The sequence below is a fragment of the Myodes glareolus genome, chromosome 9 (assembly GCF_982192425.1).
Source record: "Myodes glareolus chromosome 9, mMyoGla1.1, whole genome shotgun sequence".
Lineage (NCBI taxonomy): Eukaryota > Metazoa > Chordata > Mammalia > Rodentia > Cricetidae > Myodes > Myodes glareolus.
The window spans coordinates 63,828,988-63,849,391 of NC_142034.1; the positions used below are offsets into that span (position 1 = coordinate 63,828,988).

At 45.7% G+C, this 20,404-nt stretch overlaps 2 protein-coding genes across 12 annotated transcripts in view; one reads left to right on the forward strand and one right to left on the reverse strand.

Moving 5' to 3' along the window:
- Window positions 1-6,795, reverse strand: part of Drc3 (dynein regulatory complex subunit 3) — a 42,418-nt gene extending 35,623 nt beyond the window's left edge. For 4 of the 6 annotated variants that reach the window (XM_087910559.1, XM_087910558.1, XM_087910555.1 and 1 more), the window contains exons 1-3: window positions 6,638-6,795; window positions 5,922-6,033; window positions 1,118-1,323 (exon numbers count right to left, since the gene is read on the reverse strand). In XM_087910559.1, coding sequence (XP_087766685.1) covers window positions 1,118-1,277 — 160 coding nt within the window. In that variant the 5' untranslated portion in view covers window positions 1,278-1,323; window positions 5,922-6,033; window positions 6,638-6,795. Of the gene's footprint in view, window positions 1-1,117; window positions 1,324-5,921; window positions 6,034-6,374; window positions 6,612-6,637 lie in introns of those variants that run through there. The other 2 variants (XM_087910556.1, XM_087910557.1) reach the window with 2 other exon arrangements.
- A 364-nt stretch (window positions 6,796-7,159) lies between these two features.
- The window catches only part of Tom1l2 (target of myb1 like 2 membrane trafficking protein), a 120,461-nt gene continuing 107,216 nt past the window's right edge, over window positions 7,160-20,404 (forward strand). For all 6 annotated transcript variants that reach the window (XM_048448094.3, XM_048448095.3, XM_048448096.3 and 3 more), the window contains exon 1: window positions 7,160-7,316. In XM_048448094.3, the coding sequence (XP_048304051.1) occupies window positions 7,265-7,316 (52 nt within the window). In that variant the 5' untranslated portion in view covers window positions 7,160-7,264. The remainder of the gene's footprint in view (window positions 7,317-20,404) is intronic.

A 20,404-nucleotide genomic window follows, 5' to 3' on the forward strand; every position in this document is an offset into this window, starting at 1 on the left:
CCTCCTTTCTCCTGCTCCTCTTTTTGGCAGTATTGGGATTGAGTTTCATGCATCATAAGCCTCCTACCACTGAACAATTTTCTCACTTAAAATATATATATATATATATATATATATATATATATATATATATATATTTCTTTAATTTTATTTTATATACATGGGGTTTGGCCTGTACATATGTCTGTGTACTACATGTATATAATGCCTGTGGAGGCCAGAAGAGGGCACTGGATCCTTGGGAGTTACAGATGACTGAGATGCCATGTGGGTGCTAGGAATTGAACCTGGATCCTCTGGAAGAGCAACCAGTGCTCTTAACCACTGAACCAGCCACCCCCTGCTCAGTCCTTATATTTTTGAGATAGGGTCCCACTGTGTCTTGAACTGGAGGTCTTACTGCCTCCGCCTCCCGAGTACTGAGATGTGTACCAAGCTAAGCTCCCTCCTCCCTCTCACTCCTTCTGTCCTGGCTCACTGGGTCATACTCATGACCCAGGTACTGTGTACATGTTGTCTCACTTAGCTTCCCAGCCAGAACTTGAGACAAGGAGCTACTTCCTGTTTCACAGATAGGGACACTGAGACAGTAAGTCTCTGCCTGTCCTGAGCCATAGCTTCCACTGGGCTGCCCTGTCACTCTCAAGGTGACTCCCTGCTTCAGGGCTCTCTACTTCCTTTCTCTCTGGACACCCTACCCAGCCCCCCAAGCACTCCCTCCAGTGCTGACTCCAGAAATGTGGGGTCTCCTTGGTTCTGTCCATAAGTGATCCCTCCATTCCAAGGACTTCATTGCATATGAAGGACTCCATTCCAAGTCAGTGCAGGGTCAGACAATAGAGAAAACATGGTCCCTGAAGCTCACTTAATTTGGAGCAGGCTAATCCTATCTTATTTTTTTTCTGTTCTTATTCAGAATCAGGAGTATTGTGGACAAATTATGGAGCTTCTGGATGAATTTGATGCACATGCATACCCTCATCCCTGTGCCTGGTGGGGTCCAATACCCCATGCAATGATCCCTGACTCTGTGAAATCTGGGGATCTGAAACAGGGCAGAGAAAGTCAGGGAGGCCCTGCTGCCCCAGGCCACACTCCTGGCACCCAGGACACTTACTTTGGAAGTCCAGCTGCAGGGATAGGACGTCTTTGAAGAGGATGCCCTCCTGCTTGGCTAGCTGCCCAGCCTCCTCCTGGGGGCCTTGCTCCCCAACAGCTGCCTTGAGCATATCATCGTCCATCACCTTCGGGTCCATCGAGTCATACGGCCGGCTCATCCTTCCTAAGAAATTGGGCTCCTCTTTCACAGACTTTTCCTTTGCTCTGAGAACAAAATTGGGCAGTGTATGTCTGTGGTGTTATGACTTGCTAGGAGGCCACAAGCTGCCTGCTCCTGTCCCTTGCCTGCTGTACCTTGGGACAAACACATTGCTGGAAGGCTGCCCTAAGCCTTCCCAGCAGCCACCTGCAGGGGTTCACTTCTTGACTTCACAACCACAGTGGGGTCTCTACCCGGGCTCACAGGGCTGGTGCCCACATGGGTCTCCTTAGCCTGTGGTTCTCAGGTTTCCTGTGGCTAATCTCTGACCTTCTGTCTTTAACCTAGTCTCTTGGTACAAGTCGCTGACAATGATCATCGGAAGTGCCAGTCTGCAGTGGCCTTTCTGGGAGTACCTCAACCCCAGGCAGACAGTCATGCATGGAGGAGTCACTGACTCAAGGTGGCCATTCATGTTCTTCCGTGAGAAATGGGAACTTTGGGGTCTCAGGATGAGGGTGATCAATGAGCTGACTGCGCATGTAGGGAGGAACTACGTAGCTAGCGCTCGCCAGGCACATGGGTAGGAGGACAGCAGGAAGAGAAGGATAGGCATACACACAGCAGGTGTTTACTTGTTGGTTCCCTAAGTCCAGACCCTGTACATGTTAGTGGATTTCTCACATTAATGTCTCTGTTTCTTAAGCTAGATCAGGCTCAGTTGCTAATGGCCCAAAGGGACCTTCAGAGGCACGGGGGTGGTGAAGGCAGAGTACTTGACTGCTCTGCTTGGCAGGGTAGAATCACAGCCCTGGAGGGCTAGCTGCTCAGACCCCACTGTGATTATTTCCAGCCCCAGAAAAGTGGGGCCGTATGCTCCTGTCTGTCTACTGCAATTCTGCCTTCTGAACACTCTGGGAGTCGCTCCTGCGACTGCTCCACCAGGAACCCTGACCACCTGTCTTCCTTCTAAGATCACCTCTCTCCTTCTCTGTTGTCATCCATGTGAATGCAGTATATATATATAAGTTTTCACTTTCTAGTCTTTCACTATCCCAGATCAAAGATTCTGATGTCAGTAACTCTAGTGTGCCTGGCCCTTCCATTCCCCGACCTCATGTTGTGAAGTCTGAATTAAAACATTCCTCCCTGGAGGGAGAGTGACTCACAAGACTCAGGAGGCTCACAAAGTTACAAGCCGCTACTTAAGAGTTTATATAAGGCCATGCATGGTGGTGCATGCCTTAGGCAGGAGGATCTCTGTAAGTTTGAGGCCAGTCTTTGAGTTCCAGGACAGCCAAGGCTATGTAGAAGGACTCTGTTTCAAAACAAAACAAAACAACACCCCAAACCAACAAACAACAACAGAGTGCATATATAAGTTCTGAGGAAGAAAAGACAGTCTTTGATAGAGGGGTTTGTAATTTAGGCTTATAGCTCCAGGATGCAACTGTCCTGATTTGTCACCCACGCTGGGATTGGCTTTTTAGCGATGCAGCTGCCTTTGAATCACTCCTACAAGCAATTGCGACAAGCTGGCTCACCAAGCTATGCTTGATGGGATGGTTTCTTTGGTCTGCCATTGGTATCCTATCTGGAGTGAATAGATCTGGGTATTTCCCAGGGTCCTTGCTTGTTCTCCATCTGTGTCCCCAACCCTTCAAAACCTCAGCCTTGTTTCCTTACTCTCTCCATCTGACTCTTCCTCCTCAGGTGACTGACTGACTGTCCTCCCGGGACAATTCTTGTGCTCATTAGCTTCCTAATCTTCCTAAATAATTTTCCTCAAAGTTTCTCATAATTTATCACCAATCTCCAAATTTACTTCTGGGGAAATTTTAATGTGTTTCACTTGCCAGATGTTATCTGAAAAGTATTTGGAGCTTTTAAAAAAAAAAAGGTGTTGTAGGGCTGGAGAGATGGCTCAGTGGTTAAGAGCACTGGCTGCTCTTCCAGAGGTCCTGAGTTCAATTCCCAGCAACCACGTGGTGGCTCACAACCATCTGTAATGAGATCTGGCGCCCTCTTCTGGCAGGCGGGCATACATGGAGGCAGAATGTTGTTTACACAATAAATAAATAAATAAATAAATAAATAAATAAATAAATGCATCTTTAAAAAAAAAAAGGTGTTGTACTTTGGGAAATGACTCAATTCTGGTGTCAAAACGTTGACCTCCATTTCATCAAAGTCCATTAGGTGTGACCAGCCGAGCTAGCTTCCAGTCAAGCTCTGCAGGTTCTAGGCAGTGTAGGACTGGTGTTTCCATGCTCACCGTTCACACCCAGGGCAGGGCAGGTTCTGACCGTGTGTCTTTCGGAAAATAACTCCACCAGCTCCTGCCTTTGTCTTTTTCCAGTTAGGCAGGTAATCCCTTCTTCCTCCATTTTTGTAAGAGCTTGTGTCTGGTCTGCACATCCATACTGAACTACTACAAGCTATGAATAGCTCAGACAGATCTTCTGTTTCAGACATGAATGAAATAGTCATACCAATATTTACTTACAAACAATGACAAGTTAGGGCGGGCAGTGGTGGCGCGCACCTTTAATCCCAGCACTTGGGATGCAGAGGCAGGGGGATCTCTGTGAGTTTGAGGCCAACCTAGTCTACAGAGTGGGTTTCAGGACAGTCTCCAAAGCAAGAGAAACCTATCTTGAAAAATCAAAAAAAGAAAAAAAATGACAAGTCAGTAGGTGTGGGGAACTATGGAAGCACTCAGTAGGGACACTTGGCTTGGCCAGGCACAGCTTGAAGGGTAAAAAGAAAAGACCCCCCCCCAGCAAGAAAGCAGAAGTGATGCAGGCCTGCATTGCATTTCTATCCTATGACGCTGGGAAGCTCCTACAGCTTATAAGGCAGAGATGGATCAGATTTTATTTTTAGAAAGCTCATTACTAATGGGTTTTCTGCCCCTCCCCCATAATAAGTTTCTCTGCCAATGCAGTAAACCAGATTAAGCTGAATTGAAAAAGTATAACAACAGGTATATTGGGCAAAGCAACGCCTCCTGGGCAGGTTCTTGGATTCCAGGAATGGAGACCAGAGAAGTCGCACACCCAAGACAGGTGGGAAAGTTTTATAGGCTGTAGGCAAGGAGTGATGATGTTTCTACCACAAGATGGGATTTCGCCCAAGTATGGTCAAAAGCTGAGTGGTTAGGTGGGGATTTGGTCAACAGGCAACTTCAGGGAAGGAAGTTGCAGTAGCCATTAAGAATGAGGAAACTGGGCTTTTTGGCGTCTTTCCTTTCTTCAGAGACTGAGTGGCAGAGTTTGGATAGAGAGGTGGGGAGGGAATGGGGATTCCAGGACAATGCAGGGGTGAGCCAGAGGCTCCAACCAAACAATTATAACTGCTGTGCCAAGAATTACCAAGGGAAGTGAGTCTAGCTAGGACTCATACCTTTAAACTCAGCACTTGGGAGGCAGATGTAGGTGGATCTCTGAGTTTGGGCCAGCCTGGTCTACATAGTGTGTTCCAGGTCAGCTAGAGTTATCACAGAGAGACCCTGTCTCAAAAAAGAAAGAAAGAAAGAAAGAGAGAAAGAAAGAAAGAAAGAAAGAAGGTAGGGAGGGAGGGAGGAAAGGAAGGAAGGAAGGAAGGGAGGGAGGGAGGAATTATGGGGTCTGTGACATCTCTAGGAACTTAGTTTATATGTGGGACTAATCACTCCCAGTTTGAGACAGAATCTAGTTTGGTAGGTTGTGCCCAAGCTAAGTGATTGATAGACCCAATAATAGTGTTAGAGAGTGGGGTGGGGGAGAGTTTAATAGAAAAAGAAGCTCAAATAAATTGTCCTTCAGAACTTTGCTAGGAGAGTTAAAGGGTCATGCCCCCAGACAGTCATGAGGAGCCCTGGAGTGGGAGAGCACTAGAGGAGATGACATCATGGTCTAGGCAGCCAGAAGGAACCCTGAAGGGAAAGACAAACCTTTCCTTTCCATTAGCTTCCTCAGACCCAGAGAACAAAGGACGTTTCTGACTCATACTGTTCTTTTTTTGGGTGTGGTGTGTGTGTGTGTGTGTGTGTGTGTGTGTGTGTGTGTGTGTGTGTGTTAGTTCTGTACCATGCAATCTTGCCTGACCTAGTCTGGAAAGCCTAGACAAGAAAGCACAGTTCCAACTGAAGTCTGTCTCAGCCCAGGTATGGGGGAGCTGGGCTTGCTCCCAGCTGATGTGTGTGTGTGTGTGGGAGAGATCTTTGTGAGAACTAAAGATCACAGCAGCTCTCTATAACCAACCTTGAGAAAGGATACTGAAGGGGTGTGACCTGATTTCCGGGGGTGACAGCAACAGCTATGAATAACTCAGATAGAGAGGTCCTTCTGTTTCAGACTTGAATTAAATAAATCGTCCCAATATTTACTTACAAACAACGATGAGCAAGTGGGTTTGCAGGACTATGAAAGCACATAGCAGGGATCTTTGTAACATCAAGGCTTTTCTAGATTGACAGCATGCAGACTTATCAAAAGGCATGATTTTTAGTCTATAGTAAAGCCCATTTTCCTTATCATGACTCTATTGTAACCAGCAAACTAGGAACAACCATGATCACAGCTCATTTTTCTAACAATTTTTCTTAGGACAAGGCCCAAAGAATCCTCTCCTATGGGGATTATATCAATAATTTATCCAAACAGGGGTCTGGTTGTCTTGCCTGATGACAGTGTCCTTGTTGAAGACCAGAGGTAGGATGTGAAGAAGCAGCAGAAAACTACTTTGCAAATCAACCAGGTAGCCTCTTCACGGGGGCAAAAGTTCAGGTTTTCCTGGGAAACAACAACCTGGGTCAGCGGGGCCTGAAACACCATATAGATCCTATTGGCCATAAAATAACCAGAATAACAGCAACGGACTGAGTGCTATTTCACTCTCAGCGCACACAACTTATATAATTGCATGTCAGCACTGGGAACTCCTGAAAAGGGAGACTTAGTGTAATATAGCGGGAGAACACTTACTTCCCAGAGAGGAAAACTGAGGTCTTGGGGAAATTATTGTGAATTACTGACAGAGACTGCTATGGAACCCCAGGTTCTATATTCTCCTTCTAAGCCCTTCATACAGCACCAAATGAAGTAATTTACTTCAGATCAAGAGGACCGGGTACCTTTTTGTCTATGAAACTGATCAGGCCAGGAAATTGGCAGATGGATCCTCTTTCTTCCAGCTTTTGCGGGCTTTAGGAGCTATACGTGATTTTCTTCTACTAAGGACTGATAAGTCTCAGTACAAGTGTAAAATGATGTGTGTGCTCACTTTACAAATGAGAAAGGCCAGGTCGGCGTCCTCACAGAACAGTTAAAAGAGAGAATTGAATCACGCAACCTCTGCTCTCAGAATCATTCTGGATCCTAGCCTTTGGCTTCTTACCTTTCTAAGGACTCTCCTTGAAGTGAACGCGTCGCTTGGTTGCTGGGTAACCAAGCACCTCCACTCAGTTGCTAAGGGGAAGTCAGGTAATAAATATCCTGGGTGAAAGTTGACCTATCACGTGACTACATTTCTGGGTGGCGAAACGCTTCTAACACCAACCAGCCTTGAAGAAAACAAACGTCTCTCCAATCAGCACCGTCAATGCACCGCAACTTCTAGTTACGCTTCGGTATGTGGATAATTGGCACGCCTTTTATCCAATCATAGTAAGGATTTTCTAGACTGACAAACAGGCTAACGAATCAAAAGGAAGGAACCCCGTTTGGAGGCGGGTCCAGAGGGTTGAGCCGCTACGGCTGACGGGGACACCAGTGACTTAGCTTGCTTCGTGCCCAATCGGACGCTGCGGGGTGGGTGGGACTTCACCGAGAGCGGCGTGCCGTCCAATCGGAGGCGGTCTGGGGAAACGCTGCCCAATAGGGATGCACCCAGAGGGCGAGGTCAGGCCGGCGCTCGGCGTTCCCGAGGGTGGGGCGGGGGCAAGTGTCAGTCAGGGCAGTGCGCGGCGCGGGTAGTGGAGACCCGCCGCAGACAGGCATCCGGGCCGGAACGAGGCCTGCAGAGATGGAGTTCCTGCTGGGGAATCCGTTCAGCACTCCTGTAGGGCAGTGTCTTGGTAAGGCCGCGCGTGGGGTAGGCGTCGAGTGAGCCACAGAGCGGCTAGCTGGGCTGGTGAGGTCCGGGGCCTCCTCCCCGCACAGATACCACTTCACGTGCGGCTTGGGCCTCTGACAATAAGCGGTGTCATCTCAAAGGTGGACCGGGCATCCTTGTCACGAGGCCTCTGCCTGACGCTGGTGCCACCTCACCCTGCCAGGAGGCTCCCCTGAGGTGTAACTTGGACTCTGAAAGGCCCCCTGCATCCCTACCCATCAGGGCCCAGCCTTTCCAGTCTCTCCCTAGAAGTAGTGCTGATGCTGGTCTGCTTACCCTTGCGTATTGGGGATGTCACTGCGAGCAGTCTTCTCCAAGCATCTCGCTGCATCTCCTCCCAGGGCCTCTTTCTGCCAGAACCTTTGTGGAATGTCACTTCTTTCTTTCCTTCTTGTCCCTACTCATGGGTACCAGTGGCTTTGAGGCTGGGCACCTTCCCAGAAAATGTCCAAAACTGCACGACTTCTAATTTGAGCTGCAACTCCGCCAGGCTGTAGGAAGGACTGGAGTGGGGGAGGCGCTCCAGGAAGGTGACTCTCTTGGCAGGGGGATGGCACGGCCCCAAAGCCTCCTAGGAAAGAAGGGAGACACTGCTTGTTGATAAACACTTCCCTGGAACCCGGAAACTTGGACTTCAGTAGTGACTTTGCCAGGGACTCTCCTCTTGACCTTAATTCTCTTGTCTTTCACACGAGGTGTTTGGGCGGAAGATGTGGTGGGACTTTCCAAGTTCTCAAGTTTTTAACTTTCTTTGTTGCTATGCAGTATCTTCTAACATTGACTCTTGTTTTTCTCGCTATATTAAATCGACAAGACCGAAATCTTGCTGGTAGTATAGTTCATAGTATTCCGATCACCCGTCAATACAATAAGGAGCCAGAGAAGGGCAGCATGCTCTATAAGGAAAAGCACAGCCGAAGTGGCCACTGCCAAGTTTCCTTACGGAAAAATCCACGTGCAGACTGGGGCATAGTTCAGTGGTTGAGCTAGCTAAGCACACACAAAATCCTAGGTTTGATCTCTAGCATTGAAAGTAGTAAGTAATAAACAAGCAATTTGGCTTTTCACCCTAGGCAGGAACTTATGCCAAGGGATCAGTCAAAAATGCTGATTAGTGTCTTTTTTTTAAAATATTTATTTATTATGTATACAATATTCTGTCTGTGTGTATGTCTGCAGGCCAGAAGAGGATGCCAAACCTCATTACAGATGGTTGTGAGCCACCATGTGGTTGCTGGGAATTGAACTCAGGACCTTTGGAAGAACAGGCAATGCTCTTAACCACTGAGCCATCTCTTCAGTCCATGATTAGTGTCTTTTAAAACTGTTTTGGGGCTGAAGTGCTGGCTCACTGGTTAAGAGCACTGGCTGCTGATTCAAGTTCAATTCTCAGCAACTGTCTAGTGGCACACAACTGGCTGTAATTTCAGTTCCAGGGGATTGGTTGCCCTCTTCTGGCCCCTTTTATATACATGGTATGTAAATGGTGCACAGACGTACAGGTGAACAAGACACCCTCACATAAAATGCTTAAAAATTAAACATTAAAGCTGGGTTAACAGGTTGGTTAAAAATACCTTGTATGAACAGGGATTTGTATTGCCCTATGGGTCTGACTAGTTCAGGCAGTAGAGGTTTGCTTATTTTCCTCTTTGCATATGAATTTACAGCCTACTTTTCAGTCTTTAGAGGGGCCTATGAACTTACTGAGGCTTCTTTTGTTGGTTAACTGGTATTTTAGGGACATTTTGTTCTTTTTGGTTCATTGTCTTTCATAAGTAATCGTGGATCCTGGGACCTGAAAGTCTTTTTCTACTTCTGTGACACTTTGTTCTCTGGTGTTCACTCGAGTATCTCTCTATTTTTTTTCAATTTTATGAGTTTGTTTTGCCTTCATGTATGTCTATACACGTGTGTGCCTTGTGTACCCAGAGGCCAGAAGAGGGCGTCGGATCCCTTGGAACCGGAGTTTGAGACAGTGGTGAGCTTCCATGTGAGTGCTGGCACTAAAACCTGGGTCCTCTGGAAGAGCAGCCAGTGCTCTTAACCACTGAGTCATCTCTCCAGACTCCCCTCTCTTTTTGAAAAGATTTTGTTTTATTTAGATATGCGTGTGCATGTGTCTGTGTGAGTGAATACATACATGTTTGTGTACGTGGAGGATATGCCTGTGGAGGATGACATTGGTCCCTTCGCGCAAAGTTGCAGGCATCTGTGATCTGGCGGGTGAGGGTGCTGGGATTCTGTTTTGCCCCCATCTTCAAGTGTTCTTTCACTGTGGTCCATGCTCATTTCTCAATCCAGTGTTGAGTTCAAGCCGGTAAACTTGAGGGGTTTGTAGGACTGGGGAGGGAAGCTGGTAGGTATAAAGGACAGAATGACAAAAGGGGAAATAAGGGACATAGGGGTATTTGAATGGCCGTAAAAAAATAAATGTGCTAGATGTGACCTGAGTTGAATGACCTTGGCTGTAGAACCTCAGAAGATTGTGTAAACCTTCAGAACCTGAGAGTGACTGGCGGGGCGAAAAGCAGGGAAGGGTGGGGAGACTTGTGTTTAGAGTGCTGTGGTTTGGAGGGGTGATGTCTACCAGCAACTGGTATCTTATCTGGAACACTGTAGAGACTCAGTGAACTGGGCCATCTTTCTGTTCTCCACAGAATAATTAAGTCAGACTTGCATTTTCTATCAGAAGAGGCCATGTGATGTGACTGGTTTATGACTTGTGAAGGAAAAATACCCTCCCAGGTCGTAGTCCGCTTTTTCCTGTTGAAAGACACTTGAAGGGCTGGATAGGTGGTTCCTGTTAAGAGCATGCGTTGCTCCTGCAGAAGACACAAGTTCAGTTTCCAGTGTTCACATGGCAGCTCATGACCGTCTGTAACTGGAGTTCCAGGGAATCTGACACCCGTTTTTTGGCCTCTGTGGTGTGCACATGCTACAGATACATATATACAGGTAAACACACAATACTCATAATAAATAAATAGAGCTTAAGAAAAATAAATTTGATCATGAGTATGATGAAGGGTCCCTGTTGTTAGGCAGCCGATAGTCAGCAGCTAGGACTTAGTCATTTTAGTTTGGAAAAAATGATATATTGACACATTGAAGTTTTAGTGGATATTCTGTAGTATTGTGGTAAAGAGTAAACGTGATTTTCAGTATTGTGATTTTTTTTAAAAGTATGTACATATGTTGGGAATGGTGGTATATGTTAGTAATCCCAGGCAGAGGTAGAGCCAGGGAATCAGGAGTTCAAGGCCAGTTTCAGCTTCATAGAGAGCTTGAGGTTGTTGTGGGACCCTATCTCAAGACACCATCAGCAGCAGCAACAAAAACTATGTTCTGGGGATAAGGAAAGGGTATGCAAAAGTAGCAGCATGGGCTAATGCTTTAAACAGCAGCTGGGACTGGAGAGATGGTTCAGCAATTAAGCATTGGCTGCTCTTCCAGAGGACCCAGGTTTGATTACCAGCACCCACATGGCAGCTCACAACTGTCCGCAACTGTCTCAAGGACTCTGAGACTCTGCTGGTACTGTGGACACCAAGTATGCCTGCGATGTGATGCACAGATATATGTGTATACACATACAAATAACAAATAGATAAATCTCTAAAAAAAATGTCAGAGCAGCTACTGTTCTTGCAGAGGACTGAGGATTGGATGCCAGTACCCCATGGTGGCTCACAGTAGCCTGTAACTTTAATTTCAGGGGAACCAATACCCTATTCTGGTCTCCATGGACTCAAGCATGCTTGTGGTGCACATTCATGCACTCTGGCACACATGCACATAAAATAAAAATAAAATTTTAAGACAGTACCTAAAAGCAGTTTTGCAAGGATCATTTTTTTCCTCCCAGCTGTTCTGTCGTAAGTTGTCCTTCCCATTTTGCAGATGAAGAAACTGAGGCTTAGACTAGGAGTGAAATGACTACTTAGCTGGGAGGTGAGAGAGCCAGGATCTCTGGTCCTGGGGTTTAGGACTTTGGGAGAAAACACAGCTGCCTGGATTGCTGGTGAGATGTAGGAGTTTAGAAGATGTCAGAAGATGGTGGAGGGCAGGCGTGAGTGTGTCCTCTGAGTCTGAGGTACTCTTCAGGGCAAGAGAAGTGTCTGGTGAGCCTTGAATGGGCAGGGAGAACGGAGAGGACATGGGCTTGTCTGACCACCAGATAAGAGAGGTGGCTGTGGGGAATGTGGTAGGTAGGGTTGAATGACAAGATGAGGCTCTGCTCTGGGTGGGCAGTTGTCAAAGATGACTTTTTTTTTTCTGTGCTAGGATTTTAAGCCAATTCTGTGACTTTCATTGATTAACTTCAACTTTTAGTTCCTAGACTTCATTTTCCCACCCATAACGTCCTTATTAGCTATGCATGCCTCATACCTAAGTATCTTGGTCATTTCTGAGTACTTGTAAGGTCCCAGGTCTTGGGAATTCTGGTGTTTGTGGGGTTATGCTTGGATCAGGGCCTTATGAGTGCTAAGCAAGGGTGGGTATGCAGATATTTAAAAGCTACTATTAAGGAGCCTTTAGGAGAGAAAACTTCCTCACTAGACTATACCAAGAACACAGTTAGACATAGCTATTCGTGCATTTCATGTCTGGGTCCTGGCCTTTATTCTGTAAGGTGCTCGTTAGTGGAACATGTAGTTTGGAGCTGAGAAGTGGGGGAAAGTTAAAAAAGTTCAGGGTATGGCTGCGTAATCTCAACCTTCTACTTAGAGGTGGATGAAGTTGAATGCCACGTATCAGAAATTCCCATCAGTCCCGTGGTGTCCTGCAGTTGCCTGCCATTTTCTTTGTGTTGGCTAGAATGTTTTCAGGTGTTCAATTCAAAGATCATCTCTTTTCTTTAAAATACTTCAGCCACAGACAGCCACAGCGTTTGTGCTTGAAGGCTGGGCAGTGTTGGACATGAAGTACTTCCCAGTGACCTGTGAATGGGAGATAATGAACTCCAGCCTGGCTATTTATACTAAGAATAATTAGTAGTCCCTCTGAGTGTCGTGTAACAGTTGGTAACTGTGCAAAGCCCTTTGACTTTATCATTTTCTTTAGTCTTTACACTGTAAGATACACAGGAGGACGCTGGAAGGAATGAACACTATCTCACTAAGCACCAAAAATATGCACAGACTCTGTGCACAGAATATCATTCAGTGCTCAGAACTCTGAATTATTTGAATCTTATCACTTCTGTTTCAATTAAAGAAACCCAGGCTCAGGGCTGAAGAGATGGCTCAGTGGTTAAGAGCACTGACTGCTTTTCCAGAGGACCTGGGTTCAATTCCCAGCACCCACATGGCAGTTCACAGCTCTATAATTCCAGTTCCAGGGAATCCAACACCCTTACATAGACACACATGTAGGCAAACACCAATGCAAATAAATAAATCATAAAAAAAAGAAGAAGAAACCCAGGCTCTGGGAAACTAAGAGACATGTGTAGGCCAGCAGCAGAGTAAAGCTTGGAAGTCACTCCAGGCCAGTGCTCACTTGGCACTTCTTGGATTCAGAATGCATAATTCATCAGCATCAGAACCCAGAAGGCCTGCTCAGCTGGAATGCTGTGCCCCACTCCTAGAGTTCCTGGGACAGGGCTAGAACTTTGTATTTCTGATCAGCTCCCTAGCCCCACTGCTGCTCTCACTGGCACACTTTGAGAACTGTTGCTATAGAAGGAATGTTTGGCTTCTTTTCATGCTTTCTTTATCTTTCTTCAAAAACACTAAATATGGACTCTGGGGAACTATCTTTAAAGGGTGATTATTTCAAATTCATTTATTTAGACATTTAATGGCTTTTTGTTACCCACCTGTACATTCCTAGCTAAGCATTCACCAGAATGCTCAATCAACAAAGAACCTGGACAGGTATCTAGATCATGTGAGACAGAAAGTGACTGGATAAGATGGAACTGGTTAATCAAGTAAGAGAATAGAGGAGAGGACGAATATTAATAAAAGTAGCTAAGTGTTTTTTAGTTTTAGGTTCAATATTAAATTCTTATGTGCTAGAGGCCAAAATGGCTCCTTGCCTCTTACAATCATTTAATCTTCACAGCAGTGCTGTACAGGGATATTGTTATTATCTCTGATTTGCAGATGGGAACCATCAAGGCAGCACAAAGATGTGTTAACCTACTTAGGGTCCCATGGCTAGCAGTGAGGGAGTTGGAGTCTAAACCTAGCACTCTGCCTCTGGGAGTTGCTCTGGGCTGCCTGGACAGCTACAGAAAGATCATTCTCCTCTCTCAGCATCAAAGCCCCACCTGTGCAGAATGAAAAGGTGGGCTGTACTAGAAAATTAGCTGTAGACAGTGACATTTGCTCCAAGGTCAGGGATAGGGACCTGGGACAAGGTCTGGGGTTATGAGAACATTTGTCCTTCATTGTCTGGACAGGTTATAAAACACCAGACTGGAAAGACATGAGGGGTCAGCTGCTCTTTCTCTTCTGCTGTTTAACACGTGCAAGCATGGCCTCTGGGAGTGCACCACCAAGGGTACCATTTAGTATAGTTCACATTTATATGTAACTGCTCTGAAAAAAAAAATCAGTGATGGCCACAGAAAAGTGCAAAGGAGAATAAAATTTCCATCATAATCTTGCTTACAAATTCCTCAAGATTTTTCTTATTCTTGTCTGTTTTCATTCCTTGGAAAGCAGCATCCTCTAACCCCTCAGCATGTTTCTGTGTTATCTCCCTGTACTTGGTTATGTACTTTCTGACCTTAAATTTGGGTTATCAGTGAGAGGGAGGGATAAACACAGTGCTTTGAGGGAGTAGCCTATGAGGGATGCTACTCTTGGCTTGGCAGATAAATCAGCCAGAATGTTTTGACTGACCCAGTAGTTTGAAAGAATATAATAACATTCAAGTTTGGGGGCGCTGGACCATCTCTATTTTTCCTTTTAAAATTTTATTATTTTTAAGAATGAGTGAGGGGGTGGTTTCCCCACATATGTGTCTGTGCACCACGTGCATGCAGTGCTTAGGGAGTCCAGAAAGGATCATCATATCCCTGTGACTGAATTGCAGATGGTTGTGAGCTGCCATGTGGGTGCTGGGAACCAAACCTAGGTTCTCTGGAAGACTAGTAAACAATCCTAACTGCTGAGTCTTCTCTCTAGCCCCCCAGTTTGGCTTAAACATTTTTATTTGTCATATGTATGTGTGTATGAGTGTGGTTGACTGCATGCCACAGTGCTCAGGTGGAGGTTGGAGGACAGTTTGGGAGTCAGTTCTCTTTGGTCATCTTCTGCGATCCAGGAATTGAACTCAGCCACCAAGCCTGTGTGCAAGTGCTTTTATACACTGAGCCATCTCTCTGGCCCTTACTGTGGTTAGAAAAGAGGGTTTATTCAAACTAGTTTCAGAGTTGGCTCCTATTTAGTGTTCCTTTCTCCTGATAAAAGATTCTCTTTGATTTTCTCCATCTGAGCATCAAGCCTGCTGCCCGCTCCCTTTCTTCAAGCCGTCTTCTGAGAGCTTCCTTCTGTTGATGGCGTGATTCTGCCTTGCAGCTCACAGTGATGTTATTACCAGTAGAAAAGCAAAGTATGTTACTGTAACCCAGTTTTTTTCATGTACTGTTTGGACTGACTGTTTTATGAAGGCCCCTGTGTCCAGTCATTTTCTCTCTATAACATTTTGGTAAAGTCGGGTGGTGCATGCTTTTAATTCTAGCACCTGGGAGGCAGAGGCAAGCAAACCTTTGAGTTTGAGGCCAGCCTGGTCTACAGAGTTTGTTCTAGGCCAACCAGGGCTACACAGGGAAACCCTGTCTTGAAAAACCAAAAACTAAAACAAAACAAAACAGTAAAATGCATATAACAAACACAGTTTATCATTTTGATCATTTTTATGTCTGTGTTTGTGTCTGGAGACCAAAGGACTAAATACCTTGCAAACGTAATTTTTTTAAATTCTCACTAAATTCCAAGTTGATAATATTGTTCATATGTGTGTGTGAATATATATTATATATTCATATTATATATGTGTGTGTAGTTTGTTTGTTTAAGAGACATGGACTTGCTGGACAGTGGTGGCGCACACTTTTAATCCCAGCACTCAGGAAGCAGAGGCAGAGGCAGGTCGATGTGAGTTCGAGGTCAGCCTAGTGTACAGAGAGAGTTTCAGGACAGGCACCAAAATTACACAGAGAAACCCTGTCCCAGAAGAGAGGGGGGGGTACTCTTGATATGTTACTCAGGGTGACCTCCAACTCCTGGGCTCAAGTGATCCTCTCAACCCAGCCACCTAAGTAGCAGACTATAGTGTGCCTAGTGTGACTCATGTTTTATTCCTAGGCTAGGAACTCTAGAACTGAAGGACTGTCCTCAAGGTTCATGGTTTGTAAATGTCAGAGTTGGGAATTGACTCCTAAACTGCATGGCTCAGTGATTATTTGCATAACTGAGTGGATGGATATTTGAATGATTTCAAGGGCTGAACATTTAGGAATAGTTGCCTTAAACCCAGATTAGTCCTTGCACCATTAATGGCTCGCCCAGCTCTTCCTAGTAGAATTCTGTGAGCAAGCATGCTCTCCAACAGGTTTTCTGATGATTGACTTGAAAATGTGCTTCTTCAACCTCCCTGATGCCTTCCTCCCAGAAGGGCTGTGAAGTCCATTCTGAGTTTGTTGAGGAATTGCAGTTGCGGATAGATAAAGAGAAGGAACTTAAGCAGACATTGGATTGTAAAACACTGAAGTTTTACACTCTTAAAGGTGTCGGTCGCTGTTTTAACCATTAGTGAAGGGCAAGCTTGGTAGTCTTTTTTTTTTTTTTTCTGAGACAGGGTTTCTCTGTAACTTTGGATCCTGTCCCGGAATTAGCTCTTGTAGACCAGGCTGGCCTCGAACTCACAAAGATCCGTCTACCTCTGCCTCCCAAGTGCTGGGATTAAAGGTGTGTGCCACCACCACCTGGCAAGCTTGGTAGTCTTACAGGCATATCAAAAATTCTCTTTGGAATTTTATTTTTAAATTAAGTGCAATAGAGAACAACTCACTCTAGCCTAGACTAGTCTTGAACTCAGTGTAGCCCAGGCTGGCCTTCAACTAACTCAGTGATTTCTTTGCCTAAGACTCCTGAGTATTGAAATTGTAAGTGTGAGCCATCACATCCATCTTGAGAGATTTCATCTCAGAAAATGGGACTGTGAATCTTTGAGAGCTGGTGGCAAGAATAGGGACCCATAATAGGAATGCTGTTAAGGCTTTTTTCTTCCCCTGCTTCTCCAGGGAGAAATCATACAGTTCTGGAAGATCACTAGCCATAATAAGGAAATGTGGCCTGTGAAATTGTGCTGCTGGGGAGTTTGAAAGCTAGTGCCTTTCAGAGAGAGACTTAGTTTCTTAGATTAACTTCTGAAATTTTTCTTTCGTAGATTTATGTGTGTGTGTGTGTTTTGCCTGTGTATTTGTATATGTGTACACTACAGGCATGCCTGGAGCCTGCAGAGGTCAGATAAAAGTCCTGTCTTCTGGACCTGAAGTTACAGGTAGTTGAGCCACCATGTGGGTTCTGTGAGACCAAGTGATCATAACCATTACGTCACACTGCCAACTCCAACTTTTGAAATTCCTAAACCAGCAACTCAAAGAATTAAAGGGTTCTAGATAAAAGAACCCTACCTTCCTTTGGCCTAACCCTCTCATTTGGCCAAATGAGAATAGGGGAAACAGGCCCAGAGTGGGTAGGCCTATGCTGTTTTTTACGCTCACAAACACGTCCAACACCAAAGCATGGAATCCCTCCCCCCATACCAACTTGCAATCCTATAATTCTGTTCAGTCCTATATTTCTGACTGCGTGGAGTGAATTCAGACCCCATTGGGTAGGGATTGATTCCTTTATAACCATCTCCACTTCATACACCAGTGAGCCTTAGTTACTACCCCGGTGCTTCTGAGTAGCCAGCTCCTAGTTAAGAACTCTTATGACATCTTCCTCCTTCTTGATAGTTTGCCACAATAGCTTGCAGAACTCAACACACTCTGCTCCCACAGATGTGAAGGATTTATTCCATGAACATCCATGAAGTGGAACAGGTGCATAGGACAAAAAAAAGGAGGGAGAGCATGAGACTACTTTACCTTACTGTGTCCACCATCTCCCAGGACCTCTGCATGCTCCAGTCTGGGCTCTCACAGCCCATTGCTTAGGGGTCTATGGAGGTGGCAGTAGGGTAGCCATAGTTGATTACATATCATTGTCCATAGCTTGCTTGGCTTCAGTGCCATGCCCTTTTAGTGAGATGGCGTAGTTATGGACTGAAAGTTTCAACCTTCTGAACCTGCCTTGGTCTTTGGGGCAACTAGCTCTCCTGCTGAAGCTATCTCGGGGTTCCCAACTCCTAGCATCCCATCCATGCTGGGCATGGTGGCACATGCCTTTAATCCCAGCTTGTAAAGAAGAGGCAGTCAGATTTCTTTTCTTTTTTTTTTTTAAACTTCTTTATTGAATCTTGGGAGATTTTACATCATGCACCCCAATTCTGTTCACCTCCAAGTCCTCCCATATCCCCCTTATCCCTGCTACACCCCTCCTTCCGTCATGAAAGAAAACAAGTAAGCAAGCCAACAAAAGAAAGCAGAACAGAACCACACCAGGAACAGAAAAATATCTGCTTCTCCTTCTCTCCTGCCTGTCCATTACTTCTTCATCTACCCCTTATCCCATCGCTTGACTGGCAAATATTCGTTGCAATGAGTCACTGGTCTGGTTCAAGGCCTCTGGTTTTTGGTACATCATCCTTACTGGGTCTTCACCAGAGCTCCTCTGGGGTAGTCTGTGGCCACCCAGAGTCTTGAAGGTCTTGTAGTTATCATTCCACAGGACCAATCCCTTCACGAGCTCCAGCAGGTCCCAGATGGGGTAGGTGCTAGGGTGGGTCAACCCAAGGCCCAGTTGTGGTCCTGGGTGTTAGCCAAGCAGGTCAGTAAGCCACTGGGGCCATTTGACTTAGGTGTGTGGGCGGAATCAGGCCCTCTACATACATGTCCTCAGAGTAGGTTCATCCTTGCCTGTGGTGAGGGGTGGGGGCCCTCCCCCACCCCTCCCTCCTGAGTGCAGGGGCTAGTGAGGGACAAAGCCAGCTTTCCCAGGGCTCAGCATAGCCCTCTGATTTCTGCATGGTTCCTAAGGCCTCCTAAGGTGACACTGGCCACAGACATCAACATAGACCCCAGCTGTGGCTGCACCACAGACTCAGACATGGTCCTTGGCAGCAACCTAGGCCGGGCTGACATCCTAGTTCTTGGTGGAAGGAATGGCCACTCAGGTGGGAATGGTTCTGACAGCCATGTGGCTGCCTCAGGTTGCAGCCCCAACCCTGGGCCTCTATGTGACCATTGATGTCAATGCGGGACTTGGACTTCAGCTCAGATCCCAGACTCCGTAGGACCATGGACCCCAACATGGTCCTTGGCAGCAGCTGGGTCTGGTTGTCACCATTGCCCCCAGTGGCCGTATGGCCCTGAAACACTAACTTGGCCCTTAATCTTGGGTGTCTGCATGGCCTCGATGGTAACAGGAACATTGGACATCAGCACCGACCCTGGCTGCAGTAGGGCCATGGGCAGTCGGTTTCTATGAGTTCAGGGGCTAGCCTGGTCTACATAGTGAGTTCCAGACAGCCAGTGCTACCCTGTTTCTGAAAACAAAACAAAACACAACACCCTTCTGCAAAGAGAATGCAAAACAAAACAAAAGACATGACTCCAGATTGTGTCAGGAATCTGAACAAAGGCAATACATGTTTTCTGCTGTTGTAGGAACCCTCCCAAGGTCCCATACTGAGTCAGTTTTATGACATCCATGGGGCTTTTATTTGCACACAATTTCTTACCAGTCATTTGGCTGTTTGTTAAGGTAGAGAGGCTCAGTGAGGCAGTATCAAGATGGCATTTAGTGGAAGGGCACTTGACTCACCCTTATGGAGCCAAACACTTTTTATTGTTTGAAAGTTAATCTCCTGATTTAGACTACTTGGTTGGAAAAACAGCCTACCTTCAGGTTTGATGGCTTAAATGAAACTGGTCACCTTTGGCTTCTGTTTTATTGGCTTTTTCTGGCACTCATTTTAAACAGAGAAATGTCTGAAGCGAGGGCCTGGGATGTCCGGGATGGGTTAGTTAGTGCTCTGCTGCTGCCTTGCTGTGTGACTTTGGGTAGGTCCTGTCCTACTTGTTTACGTATTTGAACAACAGGTTCTTCAGGTTCATTCCCATCCTGCAACTTAAGGAGCAAATTTCATAAGATGAAAGGTGGCCTTTAGTTTGTCTTAAGACTTTTACTCCTCTGTAGGAGTAGTCTTAAGAATCCAGTTTATAGTTTATATATGGTACATTTCATACTCTTATTTATACCTGTGTATATGATAAATTTGTGTATTTTATAATAAATATTGTAATATTGTATATTTGCTTTCTGATTTTTTTTCACTGAGATACAGTTTTCCTTTTTTGTTTTTTGGGGACAGGGTCTTACCTATAGTTTTCTTATGGGAAATACAATGTTCAAATCTTAGTTGTTATGTTTTTGACAGGTGCATGCATTTTGTAGTCTACACCTTGCCAAGACACATTCTATCAATCTCTTTCAAGAAAGGTTCCTTCCCACACAGGCTTCCTGTCAGCATACCTGCTGAGGCAGTCACTGATCTTGTCTATCTCTGTAGGTGAGTGTTGCCTGTCTGGAAGGGTAGTTAAATGTAGTCACATGGTGTGCGCTGTTTTGTGCTTAATCCTTGTGATATGCTGACAGGTTTTCTGCTGTCTTCTGGCTCTGAGAAATCCTATACCTGTACATGCTATTTTCACCGCCTGCTACCCTGAAAGGTCATAAAGCTTGGCTTCCTTCCAGCCTTCTGAGCTGCTACGATTGAGAAGCCAGGGCCCTCTGCCAGGGGCCCACCATATTGTCTGCTGAATGTGCTGGAAGAGATGGAAAGAACAGTTTGATTTCCAGATTCTAGGTTGAGTTTGTTTCTATAATTGTTAGTGTTGCCGGCGTCTCACTTGTCAGC